The sequence below is a fragment of the Sus scrofa genome, chromosome X (genome assembly GCF_000003025.6).
Source record: "Sus scrofa isolate TJ Tabasco breed Duroc chromosome X, Sscrofa11.1, whole genome shotgun sequence".
NCBI lineage: Eukaryota > Metazoa > Chordata > Mammalia > Artiodactyla > Suidae > Sus > Sus scrofa.
In genome coordinates this window covers 68,500,527-68,512,906 of record NC_010461.5, presented here as the reverse complement: position 1 = coordinate 68,512,906, position 12,380 = coordinate 68,500,527, and the positions used below count along the sequence as shown (strand labels likewise).

Below are 12,380 nucleotides of genomic sequence, written 5' to 3'. Positions count from 1 at the left end.
TTAGCATGTGTCAGTAATTAATTGCTTTTTGTTACTAAATAATATTCCATTTTCTGGATATATAACATTTTTTTAATCCATGAATCAATTGATGGATATTTGAACTGGTTTTTTTTTCACATTCCTTTTTTTATAATGATTTTTATTTTTTCCATTATAGCTGGTTTACAGTGTTCTGTCTATTTTCTACTGAATAACAAGGTGATCCAGTCACACATACATGTATACATTCTTTATTCTCACATTATCATGCTCCATCACACGTGACTAGATATAGTGCCCAGTGCTATAGAGCAGAATCTCATTGCTTATCCATTCCAAAAACAATAGTTTGCATCAATTAACCCCAAATTCCCAATCCATCCCACTGCCTTCCTCTCCCCCTTGGCAACCACAAGTCTGTTCTTCATGGCCATGATTTGTGGAAAGGTTCATTTGTGCCATATATTAGATTCCAGATACAACTGAGATCATATGGTATATGTCTTTCTGTTTTTGACTTACTTCACTTAGTATGATAGTCTCTAGTTTCATCCACGTTGCTGCAAATGGCACTATTTTCTTCTTTTTAATGTCTGAATAGTATTCCATTGTGTATATATACCACTTCTTAATCCATTCATCTGTTGATGGACATTTGGGTTGTTTCCATGTCTTGGTGATTGTGAATAGTGCTGCAATGAACGTATGGTGCATGTGTCTTTTTCAAGGAAAGTTTTGTCTGGATACATGCCCAAGAGCAGGATTGCTGAGTCATATGGCAGCTCTATGTATAGTTTTCTAAGGTACCTCCATACTGTTTTTCATAGTGGTTGTACCAGTTTACATTCCCACCAACAGTACTGGAGGGTACTATTTTCTCCCATTCTGTAAGTTGTCTTTTTGGGGTTTTTTATGGTTTTCTTTGCTGTGCAAAAGCTTGTCAGTTTGAATAGGTCCCATTGGTTTATTTTTGCTTTTATTTCTGTTGCTTTGGGAGACTGATCTGAGAAAACATTTGTAAGGTTGATATCAGAGAATGTTTTGCCTATGTTCTCTTCTAGGAGTTTAATGGTGTCTTGTCCCATATATTTTGAGTGGTTGTGTCTTCATTATCATTTGTCTCAAGGTAGTTTTTAATTTCCTTCTTGATTTCCTCATCGACCTATTGGTTTTTTAGTAGCATGTTGTTTAGTCTCCATGTAGTTTCTTTTTCTCATTTCTTTTCCTGTGTTTGATTTCTAGTTTCATGCCATTGTGGTCAGAGAAGATACTTGAAATAATTTCTATATTCTTAAATTTGTTGAGGTTAGCTTTGTGCCCCAGTATGTGATCAATCCTTGAGAACGTTCCAGGTGCACTTGAGAAGAATGTATATTCTGATTTTTTTTGGATGTAATATCCTGAAAATGTTGATTAAGTCTAACTTTTCTATTGTGTCCTTTAGGATCTCTGTTGCCTTATTGATTTTCTATCCAGAGGATCTGTCCACGGATGTGAGTGGGGTGTGAAAGTTTCCTACTATGATTGTATTCCCATAACTTTCTCTTTTTATGTCTGTTAGTATTTGTTGTAGGTATCTGGGTGCTCCTCTATTAGGGCATATATATTGATGATTGTAATATCCTCTTCTTAAATGGATCTTTTAACTACTAAATAGTGTTCTTCTTTGTCTTTCTTTATGGCCTTCATTATAAAATCTGTTTTGTCTGATATAAGTATTCCAGCTCTTGCTTTCCTGCCTTTTCCATTGTCATGAAATATCTTTTCCCATCCCCTCACTTTCAATCTGTAAGTGTCCTTTACCCTACAGTGAGTCTCTTGTAGACAGCAGATTGTAGGTTTTTGCTTTTTTATACGATCTGCCATTCTATATCTTTTGATTGGATCATTCAGTCCATTGACATTTAAGGCAATTATTTATAAATATGTATTTATTGCCATTTTAAACCTTGTTTTCCAGTTGATTCTATATTTCTCTTTTCTTTTTTGGGTTGGATGATTTCCATTTATTTTATGCTTGAGTTCTTTTCTTTTTAGTTTTTGTAAATGTAATGTTTGGTTTTGATTTGTGGCTTCCCTGTTTTTTAAGTATGTTAACCCCTTCTTGTATCTGATTGCTTTAGCCCGATAGTCATATAGGCTTAAATGTATTACTAAAATTAAAAAAAAGAATCTATATTTTCTTACTTTCCTTCCCCACATTCTATGATTTTGAAGTCTTTTTTTAACATCTTCATGTTTAGATCTGTATGCTGGCTTATTTAATTGATCACTTTCTGATTGTGGTTTCCTCCATCCTATTTCTTCTTACTTTTTTTTTTTTTTAATTTAGAGAAGCCCTTTTGGTATTTCTTTTAGAATGGGTTTAGTATTGCTGTACTCTTTTAGCTTTTGTTTGTTGGAGAAATTCTTTATTTCCCCTTCTATTTTAAATGATATTCTAGGTTGCAAATTTTTTCCTTTAAGCATTTTAAATATATCTTGCCACTCCCTTCTGGCCTGTAGTGTTTCTGTAGAGAAATCAGCTGATAGCCTTATGGGGGTTCCCTTATAATTAACTCTTTGCTTTTCTCTTGCTGCCTTTAGAATCCTCTGTTTATGTTTAACTTTTGCCATTTTTATTACAATATATCTTGGTGTGATCCTATTTGGGTTCAACTTGTTTGGAGCCCTCTGTGCTTCCTGTATTTGATATCAGTTTCCTTTACATTTGGAAAGATTTCAGATATAATTTCTTCAAATATATTTTCAATCACCTTTTCTTTTTCTTCTCCTTCTGGAATTTCTGTTATTCATAGATTGGTCTGCTTTATATTATGCCATAGGTCTCATATCGCTTTCATGTTTTTTTCATTTGGTTTTCTGTCTGCTGTCCTGATCAGGTGATTTCCATTATTCTATCTTCCAAGTCACTAATTTGTTCCTCTGCATTATTCATTCTGCTCTTTAGTGCCTTTATCTCAGTTTGCATCTCTGCAAATGAATTTTATAATTTTTCTATGTTCCTCCTTATATTTTCTAGTTCCTTTCTAAAGGAAACTGCATTAATGTTCATATCTGCTCTTAATTACTTGATATTCAGCCTTAATTCCTTCAGTATTTTCATTACCTCCCTTTTGAACTCAGTGTCTGTCAAACTGCAGAGGTCTGTTTCATCATTTGCTGCTTGATGTGAGTTCTGTTCTTTTACCTGGGAATTGTTCCTGAGCTTCTTCCTTTACAGCTTCCTCTCTGGAATGCTAGTCCCATCATGATTCCTTCTCTCTCTCTCTCTCTTTTTCTTTTGTTCTATCCAGGGTTTCTTGCACGTTTTGGAGGTTTAAGTTCTTCCAGCATTCAATAGATGTTCTGTGTGAGTCGTTTTACATGTAGAGGTGTTTTCTTAATGTGTTTGTGGGAGAAGGTGAGCACGATGTCTTATTCCTCTACCATCTTGATCTGCATCTGAGATGTTTTCAATTTTTGGCTATTATGAACAATCATATTGTAAATGTCTGTGTACAAATTTGTGTGGACAAATGTGTTCATTTGTTTTGAATATATACCTAGGTATAAAATTGCTGAGCACATGGTAACTTTTTGAAGAACTGCTAAAATTTTCCAAAGCAGCTGTACCATGTTACACTCCCATCAGCAGAGGCTTATAGTTTCTCTCCATCATCCCTAATATTTGTTATTGTCCATCTCTTGAATTATAGCCATCCTAACAGGTGTGGTGAAGTTGTATCTCATTGCAGTTTTGATTTGTAGTTCTCTAATAATTAGTGTTGCTTAGTATTTTTTCATGTGCTTATTGCTTATTTGTACATCTTCTTTGAAGAAATGACAGTCACAATGATTATGGCGGTGTAGATGTCTTTGGAGTTAGTGTTTTCATTTTCTTCTGATAAATACCCAGAAGTGAAATTGCTAGATCATATGGTAGTTCTATTTTTAAGTTTTTGAGGAACCTCCATACTGTTTTCCATAGTGGTTGTACCAGTTTGCATTATCATCAACAGTGCACAGTTGTTCCCTTTTCAACACATCCTTGCCAACACTTGCTCTTACTTGTTTTTTTAATAGCCATTCTAAGACAGGTGCAAGGTGATGTCATCTCTTTCTATATCTATAAATTGTGTGCTCTCTCTTTCTTTGCTAACCAGTCTGGTTAGAACTATATCAATTTTAATGATATTCTTGAAATTTCTTCATTATTTTGTCTGTTTTATTGGCTTATTAGGTTTATTTCTTTTTAATGACTGTTAAATGTTTAAATTATTCTGTTTTATTAGTCTACCTTCAAGTTATGTACCTCATCACATGTAGCACACAAAGTTTATGATAGTATGCTTCCATTTCCCTTTCATGATCTTTTTTGCTATTATTGTCATCTATATTTAATTTTACATACAAGCCTACATATACAGTATTATTTTTGCTCTCAATAGTCAATTATTTTTAAGGAGATATTAAAACAAGAAAAAATATTTTTAATTTACCCACATTTTATCATTCTAGTGCTGTTCATTCTTTTGCTTTGATCCAAATTTCCATCTGATATCATTTTACCTCTGCCTGAGGTAATTCCTTTAACATTTCTGTCATGCTTCTATGCTGGTGAAGATGTCTCTTGGCTTTTTATGTCTGAAAACAGATTTTTTTTTTGGTCTTGGGCTACACCTGTGGCATATGGAGGTTCCCAGGCTAGGGGTCGAACTGGAGCTGTAGCTGTGGTGTAGCTGCTGGCCTACACCACAGCCATAGCAATGCAGGATCTGAGCTGCATTTGCAACCTACACCACAGCCCATGGCACAGCCATCCTCATGGATACTTGTCGTGTTCATTACTGCTGAGCCACAATGGGAACTCCCTGAAAACAGTTTTAATTTTGCCTTCATTATTCAGTTATTTTTGCTGTGTATAGAATAGCAAACTGATAGATTTTTTTCAATACTTTAAAGATGTCACTCCACTATCTTCTGACTTTCACTGTGCCAGATAAGAAGTTTAATGTTAATCTTATGATTATTCCTCTGCATAATTCCTTTTTTCTCTGGCAAAATTCCAATTGTTTTCAGCAATTTGATAATGATTTGCCTCTATGTGTTTTTTTTCATCATTCTTTTTCTTGAGTTTTCTGAGCTTCTTGGATCTCTGTGTTTAGTTTCTATCAAATTTGGAAAGAATTGGGTCATTATTTCTTCAATTATTTTTTGTCTCCTGCCAATCCTGTAGGACTTCAGTTACACATATATGAGGCATCTGATATTTTACCTGGCTAACTCATACTCTATACATCTTTTTTCAGTCTTTTTTTTTTCTCTTGTGTTTGATTTTGGATAATTAATGTCTTCAAATTTAGAAGTATTTTCTTCTGCAGTACCCATTTTTTTGTTAATCCCACACAATATAACTTTCATCTTTGTAAGTCCAATGTAGATTATTATAGCCTCTATCATCCTCACTGTGTTCATGCTTTCCTCTTACTGATTATACATTTTATATATTTTATACATTTTTAAAATATTTCTATGGATCAACCCTCGCTTACTTATTTATCTATTGTTTCTTGGTTTGTTTTTACTAATTTATTTTTTCTTCATTATCAGTCTTACATTCCTGCTTCATTCCCTGCCTACTAATTCTTTTATTGAGTGCCATATAGTATGAATTGACATACTTGAGTTCTGGATTTTGGGGGGTACTACTCTTAAGAATTTTGGAGATTTGTTCTGAGAGATGGTTAAGTTACTTGGAAACAGTATAGTACTTTCAACTCTTGCTTTTAAACTCTGTTAGAACAACCTGCAATCTAGGACTAGGTTGTCCCACTACTAAGGCAATAGTCTTTTGTAGTGTCTACCTAATGCCCTCTAGTATTAGGAGGTCTTTCCACTCTGGTTAGTGGAACAAAGACTATTTCCTTCACTATATGTACTCCAGGAATTTCAAGGCTACTCCTTTTCAGTGATTCTTTCCCCAGCCTCAGTAGATTTTCACATGCCTACAGTGATCGGTACTCACCCAAAGACTTGCGGGGAATCCTCTACATATCTCTTGAACTCTCTCCATCTATATAGCTCTCTCCTGTCTGGTATTCCACCCCACAAATTCTGCCTCCAGGCAGTAGGCTAGGCACTTGTAAGGCTCATGTCATTTGCTTCCCTTCTCTGGGATCATGATCTTGTGCTGCCAGTGGTCCATCATTGCCAGAAGCAGAAGTATCTCCCTCTTACTCTATTGAAAATAGTAGTAGTAAATCTTTGTACACTGATTTTCCTTTTAGAAAGAGTCAAAACTCATTCAGAGCCAAATTAATTAAATAAGGAGACTCAAACTAAAAAGTAATGACTAAAAAGTAATGGATGTTATTTTCTTGTCCATCTTGGAAACTAACTTTTTTTTCTCTATAGGTATAGGACACAATATCCAATCTTAGGCCTCCTGTATGATGACTATGAATATATACCACCAGGTAGTGACACACAGACTATTGTGATTGAGAAAACAGAAGACAAATGGACTTGTGTAAGTTCACTTGGACATTTCTAGAGTATATAAATAGGGAGAAAAAAATCTTAAGACCATTGTGTTGTATTAGCAGAGTTTCTCAACTTCAGCACTGTTTTGGGGAGAGTAATTTATTGTGGGGGTCCACCCTACACATTTTAGGACATTCTAAAACCATATAGGACCTGACTTTAGCACTATGAAAATTACAGCCTCTGTTTTTTTATGTTAAAAACTTCTTAGGTACTAAAAGCAGGCAAAACTAATCTATGGTTATTATCAAAGTCAGGGAGTGGTTATTCTTGAGAGTGGGTACTGAATGGAAGGAAATATAAGGAGGACTACTGAGGTACTATTAATATGCTGTTTGTTGATCTGAGTGACAGTTCCATATGCATGTTCAATTTGTAAAATTTCATTTAGTTGTACACCTATATCTGCACTTTTTCTATGTTTATTATATTTCAAAAAAGGCTTAAAATGCTTAAGTACATTATGATGAGCAATAGATAAATTTATGTGAATCAATTCTACAGAACCTTTTGGAGAAATTTTTAAATTATAGATTTATAGTTAATAAAATAGTGCAGATTATAATTAATAAATTACTGCAGGTGTAGCTAATAAAATTAAACATCAGGTTTAATTCTGTTGAACAAGCTCAACCAAAAGATTTGGTTGAAAAAACAAAAAAATTCAGAAAGTTATTGGCTCTGAAACCCTTCTCTATAATCAAGCCATCAATCTTGGATATATGGTTATCTATCATCAGTGAAAGCAAGCAACATTTAATAACTCCAAAATGAGAATAATTTGAGCTTTGAAATATATTGTGTTTCTTGGGTCATTAATTAGTTGAGAATTACTTATTACTACTTATTAACTGATAAAGGGTACTTGGTGGCCAAGAACCAGATGAGCAACAAGAGAAAGTCAGCATAAGATTTAGAAATTGTCACTCAAATACTGTTTGCTGCTGAAACTTAATATTGAGAAGCAATTGCCACTACTAACCACATGTCCTCTAGAGGTGGCATCAATGGAAGGATCGGCCAAATAAATGGTCTACAGAAAAATAGCCGTTACTTCTCCCTTCATTAAAAATGTACAGCAATGAATATCAGACTTGATATCTGAAGAGACTAGAAACTGATAGCAAGTTCAAAATGTATTTAAGTAAATTTTATTTACAGAGACGTTGACATATTTAACCTCTAAATATGACACCAAGGACTAAATCTACTCAATTCTCCCTCCCGTATGTTAAAGTCATTTGAAACATATAACTTGACTAAAGTCAGACAAACCACTGTTTTGTTGAATATAGATATAAAAGAGTGCAAAAACAGTACTGTGCATTTCCTTTAGTATTATTCATATCAATTTAAATTGTTTTTATAACTGTGTGCATACAATAACAATGTCTTAAATTAATTATAAGCCAGTTCTAAACTAATTTTTTTTCTTTTCTAGCCATGAATGAATCTCCAATTCAAAGGAATTTTTTGGTCTTCATTAGTACTTGGTTATTTTTCCATGACTAAAGCTAACTGATATTTTAAACCATGCTGCTACCCAGCAAGTCCACTGGAATTCATTAGTTATACAGATGATAGTTTCTCTAGCCATTTATAAGGCCTGAATCCTTTCCATCACATTTTTGTATTCAACATAACAATACACCACTTGTTTAAACTTCAATTATAGACACTATAGGACTTAATGCAATATTTTTCAATAGGGTGTTTCCCAGACACTGAATTAATTTGTTGGGGTAATGATTTTACAAGTTATCCAATTAGAAGATTTTCTGATTTAGATGTGCAATTCAGCTACAAGAGTAAGCACTATTTTTTAATGACAAAAATCAAGACTATTGAATTGAAAAAAAATTGACTAGTGCATGGTATAGACATTATGTATTTGCTTTTCTCATATTAAACCTTGAGATTAAAGAAATTATTTATTACATGCTATTTATACCTCTTAGAGATATAACTAAATCAAAGGTGATGGTTAATTTCATTTAGCAGGGAAGTGGGATTTTTTTAAAATAACTAAATCTACTAAATGGCACATTATGCTATTTTGGTTCTAAGTACATATCAGTGATATGGTAAATCTGTTCTTTTGACGCATATCCCCAAATGAGCCCATTCATTTCCTTAAAAACACATAACAGTATATATTAGTAGTGGGTGGAAGGAAAGTGGACATTTTTAATAGTGGTATACAAAACATTAAATTGAAATACTACATAAAAGCTTAAGGAATAAAAATAGCAACAACAAATACTTGATATCTGCTACTTAGGAGAAAGAGATTTTATAGTAGAGTATTTAATATACTTAGAAGTTAGCTGAATAATTGGATTCCAGTGACCTAAGTGAACTCAAGTATTTTCTAAATACCTTCATAGATAAGAATGAAATTTTAAAATTTCAACTCCTCTGATTAAGAATTAGCAAAAATTAAAATGTTTGCATTTGACAAAGTACAGACTAAGGTAACATAAATTTGAGTTTACATGTGAATGAGGTTTTGCACTGAAATGTCTCTGCAAATATCTACATAGAAGTCTTTCTTTTTAATTATGTCTTGATATGAAGCTAAAAGGCTTATTTTATTATTTTAATACTTTAAAATGTTAAGCTGTATAATGTATATTGATATAATTCCATTACTATTTTGTGATAGAAAATGTTTAACATTCTTCATGAGCTGTGTAGTCCTTATATTTTTTTCCCTTGGTGTAGGAACAGGAGGGATGTTTCTTTTCTGTTAACTACTCATATATGTAACCAACAAAATTGTGCCGTGTTATCTACCTATTACATATGATAAAAATGGAAGTTTTTAGTAGCCTGATAGTAAACTGCCACCATAACTATTTGAAAATTATAACAAGTTTGATTTTCCCGAAATACTCTTCAGTAAAAATAAGTGCCCAAATTTGGGATAGTTAAATCAGCACTTCATCAGCTCACTTAATCTATGCATAATGAGAGAAGGGGGTTCACAACAAGGTGCTTATTATACTTAACAAAGTTAAATGTATGTATTTCTTTTCTAATTTTTGATTAAGATCAATAGAAATAGTAGTGATTTTTTTTTTCCTCTCACAAGTTTCCCACAGCTTATCTCTGAAAATGGCAAAGGTATTGACAGGTGAGGAATGCCTGTTTATCTAATTTCTATTCCAGTATATTTTGCTTTTAAGATGTCAAATAAAATGGAGACTGTGCAATGACATACAAAGTAATTTGTTTAAGTGTCTAAATAAAATATGTATCTGTATGGTCTAGGAATCCTAGTAGGAAACCTGTGGGATACATTTTTAGCTTAGCTGCATATTTTTGTCAGGAAGTTATTATCATGTGAATGCTATGTTTTATTTTTTTTTGTTTTTTTGTCTTTTTGCCATTTCTTGGACCGCTTCTGCGGCATATGGAGGTTCCCAGGCTAGGGGTCTAATCGGAGCTGTAGCTGCCAGCCTAAGACAGAGCCACAGCAATGCAGGATCCAAGCCGTGTCTGTGATCTACACCACAGCTCACGGCAACGCCGGATCATTAACCCACTGAGCAAGGCCAGGGATCGAACCCGCAACCTCATGGTTCCTAGTCGGATTCATTAACCACTGCGCCACGATGGGAACTCCTGAATGCTATGTTAGAGCTTAACAACCACCACTATAAAAAATTCCTGATGTGGACTACAAGAGACAATACTCTAAAGTTGGACATCTGATTGATGCAGCTTTCTGCTTTAAATGAAAATTTACATACCTAGTCTTCTAAGTTCCATAACTCACTAAATTCATATCTAGATACCATAAAACATTCTTCCCATCTTTGTGATGGTGCTTTAACTGTAATACTTGTCTTTACACAAACAGTACAAAAGGAACAAAATAAAGCTTAAAAAATTACACCTCACCATCCAATTTAGATCACTTTAACAAGAAACCATTCTTCTTTCCAGTTCTTATAATCTACAAAGATAACATATAGACATAATTCTCTTGAAAGTAAATAAGCCGTGAAAAGACTTCCCTAGAAGGCATCTCTCCCCCACCACACAAACAAAATTTATTGGCTTTCCATAATACTTTTTTTTGTCTAATAAAAAAATGAAGTATTTCATGCTCATCCTAGAATAAATAATTTTTAAACTAAAGAATGGAATAAATAATTACATCTGTCTGATAAAACCATTCATCTTCAGTGACAAAATTAGACATATCCTTTTTGAGTATACGAAAGAACAATGAAATAGTTATATGACATAATTACATGATAGCCAGGCAGTCTTAGTAATCTTGGATTGGTCTCTTGTAGATGAGATGTTAAGTCCAGGGTCTTCATGTTTAGTTTCCCATCCCACTTTTTGTTATTAAATTTTATGTTCCAGGGAGTCCCCATCATGGCTCAGCAGGTTAAGAACTGGACTAGTATCCATGAAGATGCAGTTCGATCCCTCACCTGTTGAGTAGGTCACAGACGCGGCTCAGATCTGGTGTTGCTGTGGCTGTGGCACAGGCTGGCAGCTGCAGCTCCAATTCAACTCCAGCCTGGGAACTTCCATATGCCATAGTTGCGGCCCTAAAAGGAAAAAAAAAAGTTTATGTTCCAGAGATTCTTTATGTCAAGGAATAGACTTTGCAATGTAATACTTTAATAGCTGGTTTGCTCACATACAGTGTTGAACACTTCCTCAACTGTGCCAAGATATAACAAATCAGACAAATTTCATAGGCTTTTTTTGAAGTAGTTCCCTAAAGGGGTGTGATGAGGTAGGCTGGAATCTAGGCTTACAGGGTTTTCAAGTCGGATGGAAAGTGACTGGGACTTTCTTACATTATGGGTTAAATAGTTCCAATATTGCCAGTTGGTCTAAATTTTTTTTTATTATTATTTGTCCAAGTTTTAAAAAGATTTCCCTTTGGAATAGTTACTTGGGTAATGCTCAAACAGTGAGCATTGCCCTAGCAACTGGAACAAGGCAGGTGAAAACATTTTTAGTTTGAGATATCTAGTGCTTAAGCCTTGACTCTACAAAATGCACAATTCCTCTTGCAGGGCCTCTAGAGTACCAATAACAATAGCCAGTTCCTTTCTATATAAAAGCCAAGGTTCTGAGACCTTTGTTAACTAGTATCAACTTATTTACAAGCTAATTCTTTTGGTAGGACAGAGTGGAATTGAACAAAGTTGAAGGGATTTTCTTATTCAATATTCTAGGGTTCTAATCTAGTTCTGCATTTTCTCTAAATAAAGCCTTATCAATCCTAAAAGCTTTATTCAGTAGAACTCAAATTCTAGCCAGTTTTTTCTTGATTCTCATAATAAAGAAAAATAGAACTATCTGAACAAGAGGATTCTTTAGTTCCTCTGCATTCATAGAAGGTGAGTCTTTTTTTCCTGGAAGCAAGCATATTTGAGGTTAAGAACTGTGCTATACCTTCCTTCAAAAATTCTTAAAAATATATCTGGGATTTACTTCAGATTAAACCAGTGAAAGAAGGGGGTATCAAAATAAACAAAAGAGGGGTAGGTAGGTGACCACAGAAGGGAAGAAGAGTAAAAATGAAACAAAGTTGGCCATGAAGTGATGATTGCTGAAGCTGAGTGATGGCTTATATTATATATGGTTGAAATTTTTCTTCAGTAAAAGTTGTCTATCATATTGTATTATCTATCATACATATCTTTAAGGGAAGGTCAAGGTTCAAGCTGCTGGGTGTCCTGTTATGAGGTCTGAGTTGAATTTGAGAACTCTGAGTATTTCTAAATATTTTCCTCTCCATCATGGTATAGGCCACTTAGAAGTGACAATCAGACAAATCTATCTCCACATGACCCTGAACTGTTTTGGAAAAATGCCTTCTTTTAGTAATTCCCAAA

At 33.9% G+C, this 12,380-nt stretch overlaps 1 protein-coding gene across 10 annotated transcripts in view; it reads left to right on the top strand.

Moving 5' to 3' along the window:
* Positions 1-9,737, top strand: part of POF1B (premature ovarian failure, 1B) — a 76,748-nt gene extending 67,011 nt beyond the window's left edge. For 9 of the 10 annotated variants that reach the window (XM_021080031.1, XM_021080030.1, XM_021080028.1 and 6 more), the window contains 2 exons: positions 6,379-6,493; positions 7,949-9,737. In XM_021080031.1, coding sequence (XP_020935690.1) covers positions 6,379-6,493; positions 7,949-7,954 — 121 coding nt within the window. In that variant the 3' untranslated portion in view covers positions 7,955-9,737. The other variant, XM_005673748.3, reaches the window with a different exon arrangement.